At 40.7% G+C, this 24,627-nt stretch overlaps 1 protein-coding gene across 2 annotated transcripts in view; it reads right to left on the reverse strand.

Moving 5' to 3' along the window:
* Positions 1-24,627, reverse strand: part of PCSK5 (proprotein convertase subtilisin/kexin type 5) — a 444,775-nt gene that overhangs the window by 45,724 nt on the left and 374,424 nt on the right. Inside the window, exons 25-30 of one of the 2 annotated variants that reach the window (XM_044767585.2) lie at positions 21,259-21,301; positions 18,647-18,783; positions 17,595-17,795; positions 13,258-13,338; positions 9,210-9,293; positions 2,838-3,033 (exon numbers count right to left, since the gene is read on the reverse strand). In XM_044767585.2, the coding sequence (XP_044623520.1) occupies positions 2,838-3,033; positions 9,210-9,293; positions 13,258-13,338; positions 17,595-17,795; positions 18,647-18,783; positions 21,259-21,301 (742 nt within the window). The remainder of the gene's footprint in view (positions 1-2,837; positions 3,034-9,209; positions 9,294-13,257; positions 13,339-17,594; positions 17,796-18,646; positions 18,784-21,258; positions 21,302-24,627) is intronic. The other variant, XM_070495324.1, reaches the window with a different exon arrangement.

The following is a 24,627-nucleotide window of genomic DNA, read 5'->3' on the forward strand; positions in this document are numbered from 1 at the left end:
TGCACTGTACATCTGCTTCAAACATCTTCCCAAAGCAAAGAATGCGCTCTTTAAAGATAGGGATGAATGTCTCCCTTTCTCTGACGCTGATATCAGTAGTTCTTTGAAGATAAGCTTTTCTTCCCAGAGAACAAAGGTCAAACTGACCTGCTGTGTGTGTGCTAAACTGTGGCAAAATATAGCCTTGTGACTTTGGGGGGGAAATTGTGTTCCTGTCATGCTTGATGTATGTTCTTTGGTCTGAAATGTTATATAACCACACTAAACTACCCTTCTCCAGAGTGCGTTATTCTCTGGTGAAGATAAAACTTCCAGGCTAGTCCTCAGCCTTGGCTCAATAAATATCACTGTCTTTCTTATCTATAGATTGGTTATTGATTATTTGTGTCAACTCTGCCATGTATCTGCATAGTGTCCCATGGCTGCACAAGAGTGGTTCAACCCAGATTTGGAAGAAAGATTTGTTCAGTGGTCTACTAACTGGAGGAAGGCCAAATGCATCTCTCTTTTCCTCACTTAAATGCATTGTCAATGCCTGAACATTAAAAAAATCCAAGAGACAGTTGAGAAAGGGTGGTAATGATTAAATCAGTAAGGTGATAGTAACGACAACCAGTTCATTTCCACTATGGCTAAGGTCAATGAGGAAGCAATGATTGACTTTGGTAAGTAGATTTCTGACTTTCACCTTTGTTGTATAATAATGACTTCACTACCTTTGCTGAGGCTGGAGCATGGTTGTTGGGGGAGGAGGGCTGGGACTGTCCTGACTCTGTCTTACTTCATACTCCCTTCCCCCTAGGTTCTCTGACCCTGACTCTTTCACCTCTTCTCAAACCCAGCTAGGCAGGAACCTTGAAAATATTATGCTGAATATAAGAAGCCAGTCACAAAATATCATATTTTATACCGTTCTTTTTATATGAAATGTTTAAGAATAGGCAAATCTGTAGAGACAGAGAATAAATTAGTTGTTGCTTAGGGCTGGCGGAATTGGGAGTAACTGCTAAAAGGGTACAGAGTTTTATTTTTGGGGTGATGGAAATATTTTAAAATCTATTGTGGTGATGGTTGCACAACTCTGTGAATATACTAAAAACCATTGAATTGTACACTTTATATGGGTGAATTGTGTGGTATGTGAATTGTATCTCAATAAAGCTGTTATTTAAAAACCCAGTTGGTTGAGAAGGTCATCTTGTGCAGTCGTTAAGCACATGGGCTTGAGTGCTAGAGAGATTTGGGTTGAAATCCTGACCATACCATGGACTAGCTCTGTGATATGAGCACGTCACTCCTTTCCCCATCCTTCACATGGGGGAAATAATAGTATCTGGATAAGAAGAATTCTTGTAAGGATTAATGGGATCGTACATTTGAAGCCCTTAGCACAGTGCCCAGGTATCACAAGTACTGAAATAGGTGTTTTTAAATGGTTTCTTTTCCCTTGGAATCTCTTGACCTTTTGTTTATTAAGGCCCCTAGAGGTATGACACTGATTGATGTAAACCTTCCTGCTGGATTGTTAGCCTTTTGCAAGCACAGACTTCCTTCAGTTGATTTTAACTTAGTTTCTAACATCAATTCTTACACCCAGCAGGTGCTAAGTATGTATTTGTAGAATTGAGTTGAATACACTTGGCTTCTACACTAGATTGGAAGCTTTCTGAAGGTAAGTACCTTGACTTGTGTTTGTTCCCTCCAGGATCCATCTCAATAATGGATATAAATAGCCTACAGGAAATAGGTGTTGTTTCTATCATCAAGTTCTTTTAATCATCGGGCAAATGAAATTTCTAATTCCTTAAAGGAGATTTGTTGGTTGCTTCCCCAAACTCATTTCTTGCCTCCCTCTCTCCATTCTTCCTGGCTGTAAGTGTCCTGACTTTGTTTGGGTGTTCAGGGGTGAATCTTGTTCAGTCTATCCCAATCCTTATATTTCCATTCTCCTCGCCAGCGCTGAGTTTAGGAAGGTGTAAGTGATGCATTCTGGCTAATGAGATGTGAAGGGCAGTCTGAGGGAGTTTTCTTTCCTCTTACAAAGAAATGAAAAGGGGAAACAGGCCCTTTTCTGTCTCTGGTTGTTGTAGCTTGGGGTGGTGTTTGGGGATGGGGCAGACAATGTGGTTCAGGGGAGGCCAGGCTAAGGAAGGGACAAGAGCTAAATGAAATGACTGTGCGTTTTTAATGAAATGTTGGCCACTGACGTAACCAACAGTGGATTTCCCAACTTCTTGTTATGTTAGATAATAAAGCCCATCTTTTCTCAGTCATTCTACTTGGCGTTTACGTTGTTAATCACTAGAAGTTTCCCAACATACTTCTCCATTTTCTTCTCCCACTTCCCTTTAGGTAAATCCTGGAGGTGGGGCTGTTGACAGGAAAAGTAAAGGAATTTTAAACCACAGGCTGAGGAAGCCATGAGGAATCCATAAAGAACCAGGTAATATTCTTTATTATCTATGATTTATATATCACCTACTTTCAACATTTAGAAGTCCGTGTGTTCCCCAGCCTATCACAGCCTCACTTTTGTGATGGGGAAAAAAAAAAAGCTGACAACTACTTGATCATAAATACAAGGTGGAAAAAGAACATATTTTCACAAAAATAAAAATATATGAATATAACAGTCACAAGGGAGAAGTGTGCATCTGACCTTCTGTAAGTTTTGGCTGCTGTGGCCAGCAGAGACGTCAGACTGTCAAGAAGGGACAGTTATGTCGCCACTGTAACCAGGGAGGAGAAGAGTTCTTTGGTGAATAGGAAGGAATGGCCCCCAGAGTACTGCAGGAGAATGCACATGAACAAGAAGTGAAAGGAAGAGGGAAACTTACTTAGGGCACTTGGTGTAGCACCTGCCTTCGTGGAGGAAGAGAGGCTGGTCTGGCTGAGTCCGGCACTCTTTGCAAAGATTGGCTCCAGAGCAGGAGACACAGTCCTCTGTACAGATCTCACAGCTGCCACTCCTCACTGAGGGCCATGTGCCCTGGGGGCAGGAGGAGACACAGGCCTGAGCCAACAGATATTTACCTAGAAACCCAGGGAAGAAAGCAGATCGGACGGTCATCGCGTGTTTGATGTAACAGCACAGCATCCATGCAGAGAACTGATGCTCACACCAGATTCTTTAACTGCTCCAAAGACCCAGGTACCTGGAACACTTATTTCAGGCTCACCAAAGTAGGTATTAGTGACTCTAAGTTTTCCAAGATGAGTTAAATGTCTAGGAAGGAAATTGACCACAGGAGGCTTTTACCCTGTTTCTTTTACTTTCTGATATTGATGTCGATCACTTCGGGGCTTCTCTTCACCCAGCTATTAACCCTTTGTCTGTCTTCCTGGTGTAAGGCAGTTATACACACAGAGCTTGATGGAGTCTATTCTTCTGCTTCCCAAAGCCTGTCTTGTTAAGACACTAACATAGCAGCAACTCTTCCACCCAACTCCACCTTTAATGGATGGTCCACCTAATTATTTTTCATTGAAAAAATCAGATAATATCACTATTAAAGAAAACAATTTTAAAAACACCCTGAACTCCAAAATTCCAAGAAAATTCCTTCAATTTTTGTGAGTAAACGCTTATATTTTGTAGGCGTAGAATGAAGTTGCACCTATCATTTTAAATTCTGTTGTTTCTGTATCCCATCTCACTACATATTCACATTGCACGTTTCAACATAATGATCACTTTAATAGGAGTGTAACATTCTTTTTTTTAAATTGAAGTCTAGTTGACATATAATATTGTATTAGTTTCAGGTGTACGACATAGTGATTCGACATTTATGTGCATTATGAAATAATCACCATGATAAGACTAGTAACCATCATACACGGTTATTACAAAACTGTTGACTATATTCCCTATGCTGTACATTACATCTCTGTGACATTTATTTTGTGACTGGAAGTTTGTGTTGCTTAATCCCCTTCAGGTGTTTTACCATTCCCCCTACGCCTCTCCCCTCCGGCAGCTGCCAATTTGTCCCTGTATCTATGAGGCTATTTCTGTCTTCTTCATTCATTTGCTTTGTTTTTTTAGCTTCCATATATAAATGAAATCATGAAGTATTCTTCCTTCTCTGTCTGACTTATTTCACTTAGCATAATACCTCTAGATTCATCCATGCTGTCGCAGATGGCAGGATTTCATTCTTTTTTATGTCTGAGTAAAATTCCATTGTATACACATGCCACATCTTCTTTATTCATTCATCTATCCATGGTCACTTAGGTTGCTTCCATATCTTGGCTATTGTAAATAATGCTGCAATGAACATAGGGGTGCATATATCTTTTCAAATTAGTGTTTTTGTTTTCTACGGATAAATAGCCAGGAATGGAATTGCTGGATTGTATGGTAGTTCTATTTTTAATTTTTGAGGATCCTTCATACTGTTTTCCATCATGGCTGTACCAATGACAGTGTACGAGGGTTCCCTTTTCTCCACAGCCTCACCATCACTTGTTATGTCTTGTCTTTTTGCTAACAGCCATTCTAACAGGTGTGAGGTGATATCTCATTGTGGTTTTGATTTGCATTTCCCTGGGGATTAATGACGTTGAGCACCTTTTTATGTACCTGTGGACCATCTGTATGTCTTCTTTGGAAAAATGTCTATTCATGTCCTGTGCCCATTTTTACATCATATTTTTTTTATATTGAGTTGTATGTGTTCTTTATATATTTTGGATATTAACCCCTTATGAGATATATCACTTGCAAATATATTCTCCCATTCAATGGTTGCCTTTTCATTTTGTTGATGGTTTCCTTAGCTGTTCAAAAGCTTTTTAGTTTGATGTAATCTCATTTATTTATTTTTGCTTTTGTTGCCCTTGCTTGAGGAGAAATATCCAAAAGAATATTGCTAAGACTGATGTCAAAGAGTTTACTACTTATGTTTTCTTCTAGGAGTTTTATAGTTTCAGGTCCTACATTCAAGTCTTTTTCTTTTCCTTTTTTTGAGGAAGATTAGCCATGAGCTAACATCTGCCACCAATCCTCCTCTTTTTGCTAAGGAAGGCTGGCCCTGATCTAACATCCATGCCCATGTTCCTCAACTTTATTTGTGGGACGCCTACCACAGCATGGCTTGACAAGCAGTCAAGAACTGGCGAACCCCAGGCTGCCGAAGAGGAACATGCGAACTTTGCTGCGCCACTGGGCCAGTCCCTACATTCAAGTCTTTAATCCATTTTGAGTTTATTTTTGTATATGGTATAAGAAAGTGATCCAGTTTCATTCTTTTGCATATAGCTGTTGAGTTTTTCCAACACTGTTTATTGAAGAGACTGTTTTCCCCATTGTATATTCTTGCCTCCTTTGTTGTAGATTAATTGGTCATATAGGCATGGGTTTATTTCTGGGGTCTCTATTCTTTCCATTGATTTATGTGTCTGTTTTTTGTGCCAGTTTTGTAATCAAAACCATATTGTTTTGACTACTATAGTTCTGTAGTATTGTTTGAAATCAGGGAGCATGATACCTCCAGCTTTTTTCTTCTTTCTCAAGATTGCTTTGGCTATTCGAAGTCTTTTGTAGTTCCATACAAATTTTAGGATTATTTATTTTAGTTCTGCGAAAAATGGCATTGGTATTTTAATAGGGATTGCATTGAATCTGCAGATTGCTTTGGATAGTATGGACATTTTAACAATATAAATTCTTCTGATCCATGAGCACGGTAAATCTTTCCTTTTATTTGTGTCGTCTTCAATTGCTTTCATCAATGTCTTACAGTTTTCAGTGTACATGTCTTGCACTTCCTTGGTTCAATTTATTCCTAGGTATTTCATTCTTTTTGATGTAATTGTAAAGAGGACTGTTTTCTTAATTTCTCTTTCTGATAGTTTGTTGTTAGTGTATAGAAACACAACTGATTTTTGTATATTTATTTTGTATCCTGCAATTTACTGAATTCATTTATTAGTTCTAATAGTTTTTTGGTAGAGTCCTTAGGGTTTTCTATATATAGTATATGTCACCTGCAAATAGTGACAGTTTTACTTCTTCCTTTCTAATATGGATGCCTCTTATTTCTTTTTCTTGTCTGATTACTGTAGCTAGGACTTCCAAAACTATGTTGAATTAAAGTGGCAAGAGTGGGCATCTTTGTCTTGTGCTTTTTTTATTTTTTTACAGATTAGCACCAGAGCTAACAACTGTTGCCAATCTTCTTTTTTTTTTTTAATTGCTTTTTCTCCCCCAATCCCCCAGTACATAGTTGTATATTTTAGTTGTGGGTCCTTCTAGTTGTGGCATGTGGGATGCTGCCTCAACATGGTTTGATGAGTAGTGCCATGTCCGTGCCCAGGATCCAAACTGGTGAAACCCTGGGCAACTGAAGCGGGGTGCGTGAACTTAACCACTCAGCGATGGGGCCAGCCCCTGTCTTGTTCTTGATCTTAGAAGAAAAGATTTCAGCTTTTCGCTATTGAGCATGATGTTAGCTGTGGGTTTGTCACATATGGCTTTTATTATGTTGAGGTATGTTCCCTCTAAACCCACTTTGTTGAGGGTTTTTATCATAAATGGATGTTGAATTTTCTCAAATGCTATTTCTGCAGTTATTGAGATAATCATATGATTTTTATCCTTCATTTTTTTAATGTGCTGTATCACATTGATTGATTTGTGGATATTGAACCATCTTTGTATCCCTGGAATAAATCCCACCTGATAATGGTGTATGATCCTTCTAATGTGTTGTTAAATTTGGTTTGCTAATATTTTGTTGAGGATTTTTGCATCCATGTTCATCAGGGATATTGGCCTGTAATTTTGGTTTTTTTTGTAAAGTCTTTGTCTGGTTTTGATATCAGGGTAATCCTGGCCTCATAGAACAAGTTTGGGAGGAATCCTCCCTCTTCAATTTTTTAGAATAGTTTGAGAAGGGTAGGTATTAAGTCTTCTTTAAATATTTGGTAGAATTCACCTGTGAAGCTGTGTGATCATGGACTTTTGTTTGTTGGGAGTTTTTGACTACTGATGCAATTTCATTACTAGTCATCAATCTGTTCAGATTTTCTATTTCTTTGTGATTCAGTCTTGGAAGATTGTCTGTTCCTAGGAATTTATCCATTTCTTCTAGGTTATCCAATTTGTTGGTGTATAACTGTTTGTAGTAATCCCTTGTGGTCCTTTGTATTTCTGTGGTGTCAGTTGTAACTTTTCTTCTTTCGTTTCTTTCACCTCTCTTTTTTTCTTGATGAGTCTGGCTATTGGTTTATCAATTTTGTTTATCTTTTCAAAGAACTAACTCAGTTTTTAAGTCTTTTCTATTTTAAGTCTCTATTTCATTTATTTCCATTCTGGTCTTCATTATTTCCTTCCTTCAATTAACTTTGGGCTTTATTTGTCCTTCTTTTAGTTCCTTTAGGTGCTAAGTTAGATTGTTTATTTGAGATTTCTCTTGTTTTTCAACATAGGTCTTTATTGCTATAAACTCCCCTCTTAAAACTGTTTTTGCTGCATCCCATAGATTTTGCACTGTTGCATTTCTGTTTTCCTCTGTCTCAAGGTATTTTTTTAATCTCCTCTTTGATCTCTTCACTGTCCCATTGATTGTTTAGTAGTGTGTTGCTTAGCCTCCACATATTTTCTGTTTTTTCCAGTTTTCTTCTTGTAATTGATTTCTAGTTTCATACCATTGTGGTCAGACAATATGCTTGATATGATTTCAATCTTAAATTTATTGAGACTTGTTTTGAACCCTAACATGTGATTTATCCTGAAGAACGTTCACGTGCATTCAAAAAGAATGTGTTCTGCTATTTTTGGATGGAATATTCTGTATCTAATCATTAAATCTATCTGGTCTAATGTGTTGTTTAAGGCCAATGTTTCCTTATTGATTTTCTGTCTGGATGACCCATCTACTGATGTAAGCGCAGTGTTAATGTCCCTTACCATTATTGTGTTACTGCCAATTTTTCCCTTGTGTCTGTTAATATTTGCTTTGTGTTTTTAGGTGCTCCTATATTGGGCGTGTAGATATTTAGAAGTTATATCCTCTTGTTGGATTGTTCCCTTTATCCTTACATAATATCCTTCTTTGTCTCTTGTTGCAGTTTTTGTTTTAAAGTCTATTTTGTCTGATATAAGTATTACTACCTCAGCTTTCTTTTGGTTTCCTTTTGCATGGAGTATCCTTTTCCATCTCTTCACTTTCAGTCTGTGACTGTGTCTCTTGTAGGCAGCATATATGTGGGCCTTGTTTTTTTATCCATCCAGTCACTCTCTGTCTTTTGATTTGGAGCATTTAGTAGATTTATATTTAAAATAAGTATTGATAGATGTGTACTTATTGCCATTTTGTTAATTGTTTTCTGTAATTTTTTGTAGTTCTTCTCTGTTCCTTTCTACTTGTCTTGCTCTCTTCCCTTGTGATTTGATGACTTTCTTTAGTGTTATGTTTGGATTCCTTTTTCTTTATTTTTTGTGCACCTGTTACAGGTTTTTGCCTTGTGGTTACCATGAGGTTCATATATAACAACCTGTGTTTATAGCAGTCTATTTTAAGTTGATGGTCTCTTAAGATCAAATGCATTATAAAAATCCTACATTTTGACTCTCCCCTCCCACATTTTATGTTTTTGATATCATATTTTACCCACTTTCATTTTGTGTATCCTTTAACTTCTTATTGTAGAAGGACTATAACATTCTTAACTCTTAATGTTAATAAAATATCCTCCAATTCAGAGTTGATATTTCTAAAGTTTTGTTTTTATAGACAATGAAGCAATTCATTTGTTGAGCTATTAAGTTGTTGTCTGTTTTGTTTTTCTTTCCTAAATTCAGTACCAGAAATGAAGGAAATAACAGGTAGACTATTTATCCCCATCTAGATACTCTACCTTAAGTTCCCTTGTTTCAGCTTTAAAAGAGCAATGGAAGCTCTACGAATGTCAGATGCTCAGAGACCTTAACAAATTCTATGGCCAAGTCAATCACTAACTTCATCATGATTTTTAGATAAGAAATATTTCTTTTCTTTTTCGTTTGGGTGCCTTGAAAGCCAGTTTTTATTATAGCTCAGTGTTTGGGTGCCCGTGTTTCTTCAGAGTATAGCCACTGTGACAGGAACATGTGATGGCACTAGATCCAGTCCTACAAACCCCTTCCATACATGCTCATATACACGACTTACAATGCATTGGCGTGGCCACTGTCATCTCCTGTCATGCTCCACACTAACCTTTGTGACATGAAGTGCACAGGGTTTCAGATCCATTGCAGGTTTTACAAGAAGGATGACAAGGCTGGTCTTTTCTCCAAATGTCTGAGAGAGAAAGAAACAAGAAGTCAGTCTCCTTTGAACAGGCTCATAGTATTACAGTGTTGCAGAAGATTTTATGGGTAATCTTGTCTCCCTTCCCACCCAAAATTGTATCCCTTCAGTTTTACATTAGCTAAATGTTGGCACCCACCCATTGCCTACCGTGTGGACTTCATTCATTTATTTTTTCTCTTACTTCATTGACAACTGATTATCAAGACTTTCTTTGCAAAATTTCAGTGACGGATAGCCTTAAATACTAGGGGATATTTGAACTAACAAATGTTACTTCTTTCATATTTTAAAAATGTGTGTGGGAGTGAGTGTGTGCTCATATGTATGATTCATGGAAGAGTTTTTGAGTCAAAGGTAATCACTTATTTCCCCAAGATCCTTACATGATCACTTCTCTTCACTTCAAGATGAAGATTGAGAATTCATTGTGCTGTTTGTGGAGAAACATACTTTCTTTTTTTTTGTTCTTTGGAACTAGATTTCATAATTGGTCAATGTTTGGGTCTCTGTGTTCTTCAGAGTAGCCACTGTGGAATACAACCTAAATTTATCTCATCTTAAATTTATCCCAAATCATCATTAAACATCAACATAATGGAGCCGCCCATGAACTTTCTGGCTGGTCAGGTGATAAGCAGGCCATCCCAGGTTAATACACCATTAACCTGGGAAACATTAGAGCTGTTTCCCCTCTCGCTTTCCCTCCAAGAGCATTCAATGGGCAGGCTTCCCCAGGAAGTCAGCAACTCCACAGGAAGATTTCAAAGACATACAAAACAGCCTCAATGACATCACTTAATCAACACACATTGAGATCTTGACTAAATTTTAGTAATTGCTCAGGAATCAGCATGACTCATACAGAGGGAAATTAGAAAAGAAGTTCTAGCTCAGAATGTGTGATATGAATGACCCTGACACTCAGTCAGTTGTTATTACTGGCATCTTACCATTCCCTTCTAATACCTCCTTCCTTCCTCCTTTCCTTCCTTTCTTCCTTCCTTCCTTCCTGCCTCCCTCCCTCCCTTTTTCCTTCCTCTCTTGCCTTTCATTTCCTTCCTTCTCTCACAGAGAGTTAGTCTGGCAGAGTTGGCTCTCTGGTCACACCCGCCTTCAGATCCCAGCTGTGCCGCTTAGGGTAGGGTAACCATGGCTACAGTAATTAAACTCTTAGAGTCCTACTTTCCTCGTCTCTAAAATGAGAGAAAATGATTCATCCTTCATAGGACTGTTGTGAAGACTCAGTAATGGTAGTTCCTTCTGCTTCCTTTCTACTCTCTCCTGATTTCCTCATTTGTTACCGTTGCACCCCATTTCTGAGGCTTTTGTTTTATTTCCCTCTCTTTCTTCTGTTCCATATCTGAAGTAGCACCAGGAAGCACTGCTTGGTTTCTCTGGCGGTGCTCATGGTTAATAAGCTGCTAAGCCTTGCTGCAGAGAAAATTAGATTCAGAGGTGGGTTGGTAGATAGAGAGATAGATAGATCAGTAGATGGTAGAGAGAGATAGATATGTGGATATAAGTCTATAGATATATAGATATAAATGACTGTCCATGCTGTCATGCTGAGAGGCTGGTTTTTTCCTGGTTTGGAGAGAAAAGTCTGCCCTGGTTTTCCAGTAGACTGACTGACTGATGTACTCTCCCTGCAGGGATCTGTTAAGAGCAGAATTAGCCTTGTGCAGAGCAATGCTAGTCAAGGGATTTTCACAAACGTGGTCTGCATGCCTCTTTCCCTGAAAGCCTTTTTAACCTGACAATATCACTTAACCCAAAAGAGAAGGCAGCAGAGAGATAAGCAGCAATCCTGTTTCTAACATCACTCCTCACTAATCATCAGGGAAATGCAAGTCAAAACCACAACAAGATATCCGAGATATCTGCTCACACCTGTCAGAATGGCAGGTATCTATTCCCAAAAAGACAAGAGATAACAAGTGTTGGCGAGGATGTGGAGAAAAGGGACTTGTGCACTGTTGGTGGGGATGTAAATAGATAAAACCACTATGGAAAACAGTATGGAGGTTCCTCAAAAGGTTAAAAATAGAACTACCATATGATCCAGCAATCCCACTTCTGGGTATTTATCTGAAGGAAATGAAATCACTATCTTGAAGAGATATCTGCACCCCATGTTCATTGCAGCATTATTCACAGTAGCCAAGACATGGAAACAGCCTAAGTGTCCGTCAATGGATGATGGATAAAGAAAATGTAGTATATATATATACTATGGGATATTATTCAGCCATAGAAAAGAAGGAAATTCTGCCATTTGTGGCAACATGGATGGACCTTAAGGACATTATGCTAAGTGAAATAAGTCAGACAGAGAAAGACAAATACTGCGCGATCTCACTTATATGTGGAATCTTAAAAAAAAAAACCTCATAGAGTAGATTGGTGGTTGCCAGGATGGGGGTGGGGGGTGGGGTGGGAACTGGGTGAAGGTGGCAAAAGGGTATAAACTTTCAGTGATAAGATGAATAAATCTGGAGATGTCATGTATGACATGGTGACTGTAGTTAATAATACCGTATTGTATTCTTGAAAGTTGCTAAGAAAGTAGACCTTAAAAGTTCTCACCACAAACAAAAAAAGATAATTATGGATGTGTTAACTAACCTTATTGTGGTAACTATTTTGCAGTATATACATATATCAAATCATGTTATACACGTTAAACCTACACAATGTTATATGTCAATGATACCTGAATGAAGCTGAAAAAAAAGATGCTTACTTAATGGCTGAGAGAAGTTATTAAAAGAATAAGAATAATAACAGGCATTGAGCACCTTTAAAATCTTTAATATTATATTTAATATTATATGTCCAGGCCGTGGGTTGATTTTCTTTTGATTTTATCATTTTTATACTAAAATGTTGTACTTACAAAGATATGATTGTTCACATATTTGTTTAAAATATACATACACACGTATTTATAATTACATATATCTCATCTTCCGGTAACTGGATATTTTACTGCGATCTGCTGTAATGTGTATCCATATACTGAAAATTCTGTAATGCCTCCGTGCTTCCACTAGAGGGTGCTCTGTACCCGCAATTAAGAGCAATTAGGCCTGGGCAATGGATAAGGTCATCCTCAGTCAGAGCTCATGATGAAAGATGGGTGGCATAATCTCAACAAGTAAATTTTGACCTTGCTTATAGTTTCTCCTGTTTTCTACTCTAAGAATTCCAGACTGGACAGAACCTCAAAAAAAAAATCACTTTGACCAAGGAAATGTAGCGTCCATCCTTCAAAAATAACTATGGCTCAACCACATAAAACAAGGGTTCTTATTTCAATTTTTTTTGATTAAATAAGCAATACTCGCATGGTTCAAAATGTAGAAAAGGTAAATACCGTGAAGTCTCCCTCCCACCCTTTTTATACAGACTGTGTCTATTCACACTGTTTATCGCGTTGCCCCTTTTTTTGGTAACTCAATATATTTTGGAGACCATTCTTCACAATCCATAAAGAACCTCCTCATTCTTTCAGATGCCTCCACAGTATCTCACTGTATGGATGTATTATGATTCATTTTTCTCCTCTCCTGTTGGTACCCATTTAGTTTTTTCCAATCTTTGCTATTTCAGATAACGCTGCCGTGATTGGGAAGAGAAAGGTGCTTTTCCAGCCTGTTCTTAAAGATGTGCAAGGTCATAGGCTTTTCCTGGTAGCCTCTCCCAGGCAGAACCTCTTAGCACCTCAGGAGCATCCTTAAATGTTGGAGAAGTCTCCACGGCTGAACGTCCTCCCAGTCTTTCCCCTCGGGTGCCCACTGATGTTTTACGCGTGGTCCCCTCCTCTCTCCATTTCTCTCTCACGACTTCTGCATCCCCACTTTCTCCTCACTGCCCAGCTTCTTGGGTTGGTTTTGATCACAGAGACTTCTGATTGCCTGTGATTGCCTTCTCCTCCCTATTGCCCTGTTACCTCTTGTGATTTGAAACCTCCGCCTTCGTCGCTCCTGCAGCGGGCTCTTCACCAAAGGTGGGCTTGCAGTGGGCACAGGTTCTTTTTTATTAAGAAAAATAAAGTGTTTTATTTTTTTAATACAAAAAGGATAAAGAGGAAGTAAACTTCGATAGATAATCTTACCACCCAGAAATATCTCCTGTGTGTATTTTGTTACATAGGTTTCCCATCTTTATAATCAACATGTGAGAATACTTACGTATGTGTATATATGTGTAATTATTTACATCTTCTATATATGTAATACTGACCCTATATTTTGCATTTAATGTTATAAATCTTATAGGCATTTTCTCTTGCCATTAAAACTCTTGTAAACATTATTTTTAATGGTTTGCGTATTTACTTGCATGAGCCATAATTCACTTAATTTTTCTTTTGTTACACTTTTAGATTGCTCCTCTCCTTTTTTTTTTGTTATTATAAATAAAGCTGTCAATATCTTTGCAAGTGCACGTTCTTGCTTGAGTCAGGACTCTGCCTTGCTATTGGGCATCCCAACTGGCCATTATTTGCTACCTTCTTCCGGTGATTATTTCTCCCAGACGTGTATTACTCTCTAGGCCCCCTCGTTGCTTTCTCCCATGAGCTAGGGAGGCTGTTTTGAAAATGACCAAGTGTTTCATGTGGTGCAACTGGACCAGGTTAAAGGGTTAGGGAATAGATTAACTTTTATTGTGACATATTACGTGCTGGGAGCTTTTGTATATGTTCTCTCATTTAATTCTCAAAATGACCTTGTGTGAGGTAGTTTCATGTTGTCATTTTATAGATGAGGGAACTGAGGCTCAGAGAGGATGAGGAACTTGTTCAAGGTCACACAGCTAGTAAAGAACAGAGCCAGGATTTGAATTCAGGTATGCCTGACTCTCCAGCTTGCATTCACTAGACAGATGGTTCAGTAACTAAACTGGATTTCAAAATAGTTTGGTAGAGGCCAAAGCAGTGGGATGCTGGTAAAATGGCTCTTTGGAAACGAAAACAAAACAAAAACTTGATTTGTAGTGTTTGCCAATTCCCCTGGTCTAAATACTCCCACCATAGCTGACTTCAAGCTGCCAATGGTTTGACGATCCACTTATAAAATTCCTGGATGTGTAACAATCAGGGCACGTGGACACACACGGCTCCTTCATACCACGGGGCAAAGGTTTAATTATTTCCCCAGAGACATGTGTTTTCTGCACTCTGCGTTCCGATTGGTTAATTAAGTAAAAATGATGTCCTCCTTTCTGAGTTAACTGAGGCAGCTATATACATCTATGAAACCTTTCAAAAACCAGATTTTCATGGCATCTTTAAAGTTCTCTAAAGTTCACTTACTATCTAGGCCACATATCTCCCCACTATTGAGAAATTTTTTCCCACACGTGAGCGGCTCTCAGCGTTTGTGACTGACTCTGGGATTCCAATCTTTCTCAGAGCATAGGAATTAAGATCAAAAGACAGGCTGGTGATAAATTGTTAGGATGTGGTCAAAGATAAAAAGTTAATTCACCATGTCTGCACTTCATAGATTAGACTATCGTCAGAATATGTAATTAGAGCCCGCTACAAACGTGGTTTTAATCAGTGATGGAAATAGGTGGGTAGGGGAAATGCGCAGGAATTATTCCTAGGACTTTCCAGCACTACCAGGGGGAAAAAACCACTTGAGAAAATCCTAATGATTTAACAGTAATCAAGTAAACAGTTTCCATTCCCAACAGTGGGTTCAGGAAACCAGCTGGAGCCATTATCTTCGTTCAAGGCCCGTGGCCTGCCCCACTGGACATTTCCACCCATGGTGGCTCCGTGTGATGCCTGAGTTCCTGCTGAAGCCATCGCAGCCTGTTTAACACTGGTTCTGTCACTGCTATGTGGCAACACTGGATTAAGTATTCGTCACACTATCTTAGTGACTGGGGCAGGGGTCCGGGCATGGTCTGTACTTTTGTGCAGTGACTTTCTGGTGGTGGGAAGAACAGAGTCGAACAGCCATCTTTGGCGATTATTTAATCTTGGCTAGAGGATTTCCAGACATATCTGAGGTGTAGGGAAATCTCCGTCCCTCGACAGGGTAGGAGGAATTCCCATTCTCTTGGTAACTGACAGAGAATGATGGCTCTCTCCTCGTTGCCACCCTCCTCGTGATTGGCCACCTTATTGAAAGAGGAGTTCAATGAACTCTAGTTGGATTTTATTTCAAGAGTGTTTCCCCGGCACATGCTGACTAGACTCACGGGGTGGGTCACGGTCTGCGGCTGCGAGCGCCATCTTTTTTGTGCTGTACTTCACTGGGCGAAGGAATGGACTTCCTACTTTACCTTTCCTACCTGCATCTGAATCTGTATTTAAAACAATGACAAAACCTGGCTGGTACCACGTAGGCAGCTACGTTCTCTCACGAACACTCTGTAAGTTGTCTGGGCTCCCTCTCACTAGACCCAGGATGACTGCAACCTGCTTTCCAGCATCTTCGAGGTGTAGCCCTTTCATCCTTGCTCTCTGGAACCCTCTGCTCTCCTACCACACTCTCAACCTTGTTTTTAAGGAAAAGAAGTCAGGAGAAAGCTGTAGGGATGGCTCAGATCCTCCCAGGGCCTTATGAAGTGCGTGTCCTATTCACGGTCCATTTCAGTGAAACTATGCTGGGGGAGGTGAGCTATGGCCTTTCCTTGCTCAGTGACAAAACAGTTTTTTCTCTTTGTTAACAGCCTGCCTGTCTTATTTCCTAGATCATAGAAGTGGAAAAGGGCAGCCATGTCACTGACTTGATTGCTTTTCTCCAGCCATGAGAAACATTGTCATCTGCTTCCTGAATCCCTCATTAGTGCTAAATTCCCAATTGGACTAATTCCTTCCTCTCTTCAAAAACATCACATTTTGATAATAGAAGATGTAGAGGGATGGGTGTGGTTCTTCGACAAAGGGGAACAATCAAAGCCTGATTTCTGCTTGCTAAGAGCGTAGTCTAGTTGAAAGGGATGTGTAATCATTTGGGGAATCAAGTCTGCTCTGACTCCGGGCTCCCTGGACCTTTCCATCATCTGGACGCCAGATAAAATACAGATGTTCTGAGCTAGAAACACAGCACCAGACTATTTTCCTCTTGGCTTGCACTGCCTCTCAAATGCCTGAATGCCAGACAAACTCATTTTCAGCATTTTGGTTCAGCTATAATTCACGGAAGATATCCCAATCTGGATTGAATGATTTTCTTCCCGGCTATGTCTCTGAAATTAGCCCTGTGCTCTCCGTGGGCTTTGGCTGCTGGGTTTGGGACTGTCTCTGAGCTGCTTTTCCTTTAAGTCACATGAGCAGCACTGTCATAGTAGACAGCCATGGACATCCTTCCTCTGAAACCCAGCAAGAGCCTTTTCTCCTGCCCCAGATCGATCACTCTCTCCAGCCCTTAGAAGACTCCTCCGGAGCAGACCTCCCTTCAGCTGCCGTAGCTTCTGTACTGAAATGACCTTTTTGCCAAATCCTTGCCTTGAAATCAGAGAGCATCTCTTGTTTTCGTGAGCGCCTCTGCATCGAATATGAGTCAGATTTTTCCAGCAGGAAGAGGATTTTGTTTTTAACCACCTCAGATACGGAGAGGTCACTGAAAGTTTGTGATTACCTTGCAAGGAAGCCTGTGACTGAGGCTCCAATGTGAGGAGGCCAATCGTGCAGACTCAGGTAGGAGTGAATACGCGCAGGCTTTTCTGCTAGATTCCAGGATCCCGCACTTTCCTCCCTCCTGTCCCCTCTCAAGCCCTCCTCTTTTCCCATCTGCAACAGGCGAGGGCAAGTTTTAAAAGGCAAGCTTGCATGATGGCAAGCTCTAATAATCCAGCTAGAAAGAGCAGCTGTTTTAGCTTCAGTTCCAATACTTTAGAGTTCTTCCTTATCTATCTGGAAAAGCCAATCCTACTGGTAACCATGATAAAGAGGTACATTAATGTGATAGAAGCTATTCTGAAATCTTTGAGAAAATAGTAGTCTGGCCATTTCCCTATATGACTCTCTTTGTGTGTTCCAAGGGCTACTCTATCCAGGTAGAAAGTCAAGTGGCCAGACCAATCTTAAGTTGCCCTTTGGGTTTTCCCTCCTGCCAAATGCCAACCAACCGCAGCCTCCTACCCTCTCCCACCGTGAACATCAAAGAGGTCCCAGGAGTGGCTCAAACTAGATTCTCACTCTGAACTTTTGTTTCACTGCCCATCCTTCATCTCTTGGAGATCCCAAAGGCAAGGCTTAAAGAAGAGGAGGGTTGGGATGCAGAGGAGGAAGCTAGACACCTGTGATCTCTCTTGGGAGGCACATACCATTCCAGAATTTCCCTTCCACCTGGGTCTGGGTGGGACTCACACACGTCCCATTCAGCAGCCACAGTCCTTCTCGGCAGCTGCTGCACTCATCGTAGGCAAGGCCCGTGCAGGTTTTGCAGGCTCGGTGACAGGGCTCACATTCTCCTATCTCTGGGTCGCCGTGGAGGCCAGGGCCACAGTTCCTCACACAACTGCCGCCTACATAAGAACACAGAGAGAAGCATGAAGGCGGAACCTTGGCTGGCTTAGCTCAGTGCTCTGTGCAAGGCCAAGTTCTAAACAGGCCAAAGGGAATCTCAGGAACATTTTTGTTTGAGTTTATTTTTAAAGAAACCAAGATGGCATTAGCTTATTTCATCCAAGAAATGTGCCTTAAGAAATCCAACCCTTTGAGCCCTCTTTTAACTGAAAATTTAAATTGGCTCGAAGGGTTAAGAACATAGAAAAAAGAATTTTACATTCTCAAGGGCTTGAAAAACTGCAAATAAAATGAATCTCTGTATAGAGAACCACTGGAGATCATTATGGGCTGTCTGCTCCACTCTCTCTCCCACAAACCTTCAAGAGTGCTGGGCTATTATTCTTCAACTGGAAGACTCACAGTGTATTTCTTTCATAACTATCTACTTCTTTCAAAGTCAATGAATTGAGCGAAACCTAAGACGAGGACCTCGTTTAACTTTTACAGTGCTCAGGAATATGTAGCATGGATTAAGTCTCAAGGAAAGAGTCATGGCCCTGAACATTGCAGGTGACTTCAATTCCAAAGCATTTGGATCTTCAGCATCCCCCCATTGCCATGCTGCATTCAGTCTCGTATCCATCAGCTGGGAGATATTTGAAATTAATTAGTGAAATGAGAATTATGTTTCAGTAATAAAAGGAGAAGGAAGTACTCCCGGCTAATGTTTATTTTCAAACCAAATTAAAATTCCTCCTTGGACAAGAGGCACATGAAGACTCTAAAACCAATCAAATGAGTGCTCCCATTTCTGGGTAGAGCTCTGGAGCCTTGTTCTCATTTTGTACGATGCCATTTTTGGGCTTACCCAAGAGAAAGAAGCCCTCTTCACACCAGTAACACTCATTCTGGTCGCAGCTGCCACAGTTGGTATCACATGCTTTGCATTCTAATTCTTCACTGTAGGTCTTCTCAGGACAGGCTTTATAGCAGTGGTGTTCAAACCTGGGGGAGAAGGCAGAGTTTCTCCCATGAGCTATGTTGACCTACTTCTCTTAACCACCATCATTTAATCTCCTTATACATGTCTACCATCATTTTTAACAGGGGTTGATATTTGGGTTTCAGGGGAGAAAAGCTCCTCTCAGTCTGTATGCCCTCCAAACAAGTCATTAACCACTTGCCTCTGGACTCGGAGGACCGATTATCAGGGCAGCTGTGAGGAGGTTGGAGAGAAGGAAAGGGGTCCTGATATTCATTTACGGAGCACTGATTATGTGTCAAGTATTAACTCATTTAAACCTCCACACAAGCCCCATATGGTAGCTGTTATCTTTAATTTCTAGATAAAGGAACTGAGTCTCAAGATTCAGTGCTCAAAGTCTCATAGGTAGTTACAGGTGGGACTAAGATTTTAATCAAGATCTGTTTAAACAGACTGCTTGTGTGCTTTTGCCACATGGCACCTGCGAGGGCTGCAACAGATCAGTGATGAGTTCAAATAGCTTACCAAAATGTCTGTAAGCCAATTGTTAATATTAACAGTGAAGTGCCTTAGCTTTTATGTATATATGTTTTTACACAGATTGTCCATTATTCTCATTCTACAGTAAAATGTTTAATTCAAACTCCACTGAATTACAGGCTCACTTGAAGGGGGAGTGGAATGAAGTTGAACTTTGCCCTTTGGTGAATTTCATAGCATCAACAAGATATCAGAGGAGAGCTTTGCATTTCTTTATTAACTTCTATTTACAGTGTTTAGTTAGGTGAATTCACAGTTACTAAATATTCTAAAGGGTTATAAATGTGTGTTTCTGAAACAACTATCTCATGTTTTACCCTTAGTGATATTGGGCGTGTTCCTTCAGTGTATTTGTTTCTCGAAGGGTTTTATGAAACATGCTCATTAGTGGGCGGTGGTAAGCTGGAGAAGCTGACAAGAGTGGTTCCAAAATTTGCCAGAGGATGCTCTCAGGTGACAGGAAGTAGGTGCAGGTTAAGAGGCGTGTTCTGGTGTCAAAATGAAGAAGGGTAGAGTTAGGCTGGAGGGATGCAGAGTGGTAAGAGGGACGAAGAGGAGAATTCTTCCCCCATTTCTGCATGGTCACTATTTCTTTCTTTGAGTCCTGAAGTTCTCCTTCCTCCATTCTTGGAGGAACATTTTATGCCCCTAGCTGTGTGACCTCACCAAGGATTGCTTGCATTTCTGCTGTTCATCTCTGCTGGGGGCCTCTGTGGCAGGCCATATGCTGGCTAAATGCCAACTATGAACAGGCTGACAAATGACTTTCTGCTCATTTCTGTCATCTAGTCTACCTTACAATAAGCCAGCCTGGGGGCCTCTTCTCCACCCTGCCTCCCCTGTTTGAATGGAACAATAATTTAAATCAGCAGGTCAGGAGTGCCATAATATAGAGACAGTCAAAGTAGAGAATAATAGGCTACTCTAGAAAACCTCAGTTAAAACCATAAGGTTAAATAATGATAAGGTTAACTGATCGTTTTTAATGTTTCAGCTTTTTGGATTTTCCTTTCCCTCCCATCCTTCTCACCCCTTTGAACATCTTCCCACCCATTACCCCACCTCCAGCTCCTGGAATCTGACAGAGGTGAAAGGCAGTGTGATGACAGGAGGAGTCAGCCCATCACAGTTGAGGTGACCCAAATCTAGACACCCCCACTAGCTTTGTGGTGCAATGTGAGGGAACCCATAGCCTCTCTGAGCTTCAGCTTTCTCTTCTGGAGAATAACATTGATCCCATGTCCCTGACAATCTTCATGGAAAGGCGAAGAAAGGAAGTGGATGTGAGAACCTGTCATCACAAAACTCCCCACTTCCTATGATGACAGGGAGGACTGTGCAGCCTCTGCAAAATCTGGGCCTCCCTTTTCTTTTCACCTCCCTTTCTTCGTTTTTCTTCCAAGATCGGCACCAATGTACCCTGAAAGGGAAACTAGACTAGAAACGGGAGGTGATGTGGAGACACACCATCTTTGCTTTGTAGATCTGTCTTAGGAAATTTGAGGAGGATAGTTATCCAGTGGTCTGTGTCTCTCATTACCCTGGGGATGATTAAGAACTAATGTAGCACGTGGCTTCATCCTGGACCGTCTGACTCCCATTAAGGACAAGGTCTCCATGCAGACGTTTGGAAACAGCTTGTGTGGGGTCGGGTATATTATTAAGGTCTGTCCATAAACAGCAAGGTCTGAATCTTGGTAACCCATGGCAAGATTCCTAGACACCAGTGTCAGTTGGGTGACTTCCAAGACCAAGAAAGAGAAGGCCTCCTTTCGAGGCAAGAGAACAGCTGGGCTCTTAATGCTCAATCCAAGAATTGTTCCTTAATAGCCTGACAGGGTTGAGTTGCTTCAGGCTGCAGGGCCTCTTTGCTTTAATCACTGGACTTTAGGATTAAATTAGTAATGCTTAAACTGCAGAAAAGTTAGTGCCATGAAAAAGAAGACCAGACTTACATGTAATACCCCATAGCGCATGACGTGCAGGTTCCTGGATCATCTGGAAAAAAATTATAAGAAGGAAAAATAAAAATCATCAAGAGTTCATCATTTGGAAAAGTCGTGGCTTGAGACAAATAATCTTCTGGGATAGTTTCACGAAATGTACTCTGTAGAAATGACATTCGAACAGATTGCACCATTTTTTTTGTTAGTAATAAGATATGTGCCATGATTTATCTTTTTCAAAGCTAGTCAAATAAGAGTTCTCATAATTACTTGGCCCTGACTTTCAAGAAGGAATAGGTCCAAGCTACTGGGTCCTCAAATTGCAGATCAACCATCCACATTAAGAAACTCCTGGCACCAAGCATGTCCACACACATACACATTGGAAGGGGCTGCAAGCTTCCCACCCTGAATGGTGGGTTTTCCGTGAGTTACTCCATCGCCTGCCAATGTGAGGGAGTGTCTTTTGGGAGGCTCCTTTGAAATCTGGACAGTTACTTTTTCCCAATATAGTATTTACTTTGTGTTCCACACTTCACAACCCTCTTAAAGAAACCGTCCTGTTCTCATTAAGTCTAATGATTCAATGTGTCCCTGTTGGCTCAGAGAAGGACTCTTTACTGCAGCTTTTGGGGGACTTAATGAGAGAGAAAGAACTTTAAGAATCACTAACTCACTTATTTCCCTCTCTCCTAACCCTCCCTGAAAGATGCTAATCCCCAGATCCAATTATTAAGGGAATTCTGCAACTTCCTCTGGACCAGAGTTCTTGGGAGTAACAGAGTTACACCTCCAGCAAGTTCTTTCTGTCATCCGATCTACACTCCAGACCTACACTTTCATTCTAATAGGAGATAGAAAACAATTGCTCCTCTTTAAAACATTCCTCTTGGTACACGAAGATTTTATGTCACCTTTAACTTTAACCAAATAAAACTATGTCCTTTGAACTTTGTGCCTAGCTTCCTCTTCTAATCTAGTCCAGGCTGTATTCTGGTTTTCACAAAGTCTGCCCCTTGTGGTAGAGTCAACATCGCCTGAATCTTCAGTCAAACATTCATCTTGGGTCCTCCTAGGCATGTTGCAAGACACTACTGTGTATTACACATAATACAACTAAGGCATTGCACCAAAAATTATAGTGGACAAATTTCTAGAAGAGGCTCTGCCATTCAAGCAGGGATCCCCAGAAGCTTCTGGAAATCATCTAGTGATGATGCAGTGGAGAGGGCACTGGCCTGGAGACTGGTCTACCTGTTTCTAGTTTGAAGTTTTAACCCTGGCCTGACTGTCTTGCATTGTATAAACGTCACTGTGCTTTCCAGGTCCTGGTTTCTACTGGTGTAAAATGAACTGGTTGGACAAGATAGTTGCTAAGCTTCCCCAAAAGCCAAAGATTCTGAAGCTCCATCTAGCAGGAGTTGGCAAACTATGGCCCACCCAGCCAGCCATGCCCTTTCATTTACCTACTGTGCATGAATGCTTTTGTGCTACAGTGTCAGAGCTGGGTAGTTGCAATAGAGATAGAAAATATTTACCATCTGCCACTTTACCAAAAATGTTTGCTGGCCCCTGGCTATAGTACTATTGGCTCCTGACTTTGTCATGGTCACCTTTGTTAGGTAACACAGGTATAAATGTTATTATCTTAACAGCTGGCCCCAGTGTGCCTCTTAGGGAGAAAATTGTATATATTTAGAAAAATACCCTCTTAAACTACTTGGGGTAGAAGTTTAATCGGAAGGACTGAACAAGAGCCAAGAGAACCAAGGAGATAGAAATGCCCTTCTGCAGGAGGCCATGATTTGCTCACGGAGGGGAATGGTTTTTATGTCTGGGTCCACATGGTTTGTTATAGGACGACTAGAGCCTGACAGCGAAATGAACCAAAAGCCAGGCTAATTAAGTGCAATCAGGAGTCTGAAGCTAGAGGTGCCATGAAAAAGAAAAGCTCACTGGAATTCTTAGAATTCTTGGGGGAGGGTTTTAGGCTTCCATGGATTGGGTATCAGAATCCATTTTAGGGGGGTGCAAAGGCCCCAGTGATCACGAGTGTGTCCACTGGGTCAGTTTACTTCCTGCTACACGTCTGTGTTTGCAGCCATATTGTTTTCTATTCTGCCCCTAAATAAGTTGCTACTATTCAGCCCGCATTTGGGCAGATTACTTTTCCCTGCCTGTCCCCAATGAACAAATTTGACTCTGACAGTTTTGCTAATTTGGCAAGGGCTGGGGAAATTCTAATCCTTTTCTCTAATGTTCTGGTCATCCCTCCCATCCAGGAACTTAATGAGTTTGCTCTCCGCTCCTTTAAGCAGGTCACTGACGAAAATATTAAACAGAACCAAGCCTCAGAAATGTGCATACCAATGTAATTCTGAGTTCAGGGACTTTTCCAGCCCAGTTGCTGGAAGTGGTACCTTTACAACAGTTTGCATAAATGAATAATGCATAGAGCAGAAATTCTGTCTTGTAACAACTTATGAATGCCCATTAGTCTTTCTCATTATTACCAGTTGTTCTAAAAACTAAGAACTATTTTTAAAATTTTTCCACTCCAGAAGATCCACCAGTCAGACATAAGCTAAATGGATTTAGCTTGACCACTGAGAGGCAGCTGTTATGGGATTAAGGAAAGGTAACAATCCCAAACCTAGAGGTTGACTCTAAGTCATCTTGGCATTTGGATGGTGAGGAGGGGTGGCTTAAGGAGAAAGATGAACTTTCCTGGCTTCTAATGTGAGTGTGTGTGGGGGGGAGGGGGGCAGGAGAGAGTCTAAACAAGCTAGAATTGCTAACTGTCTTAGAAGGTGTTATCCAAAGTACGATGTTTAAATAGCTCTGGTTGTTTGATCTTGTCAAACTTTTGAGCTGAGAGAGCATATTTGGAGGAGGGATGGGGCAATTTCAGTCAGAATTCAGAGAGAGAACCTCACACATTTGGCAAAAAGCCTTCAGTAGTGGTCACTGGCTTCTGGCTCCTCACATCCCGGCTAAGGAGAATGTGTGAGCAGATGCCTTGTCAAGACACGGACACAGCCTGTCTTTCTTGAGAAAGCTCATTTTTATTGTCTCATTTTTACGGGGGGGCGGGGGGGTTGGCAAGACCACAGTGTCCACTCTGTCTGGAGAGGTCATCATGATCCTCTGTGTCACCCTTCCACTGTTTCCTTGGCAATCACAGGGCTGGGATTCATCACAAATTCACTGTCCTCAAGGAGACATTGACTTTTGCTGTCAATGTCACCTTCAGTGGTTAACTTACGTTCTCAGCCATTTTATTTTGTTCTCAGTAATACCTATAGCCTTCACCATCGAGTATGGACGGATCATGGCCGTGTTCTGCACATTCGTGTGTTGCTTAACAATAGGGATATG

Source organism: Equus asinus, chromosome 23, assembly GCF_041296235.1.
Source record: "Equus asinus isolate D_3611 breed Donkey chromosome 23, EquAss-T2T_v2, whole genome shotgun sequence".
NCBI lineage: Eukaryota > Metazoa > Chordata > Mammalia > Perissodactyla > Equidae > Equus > Equus asinus.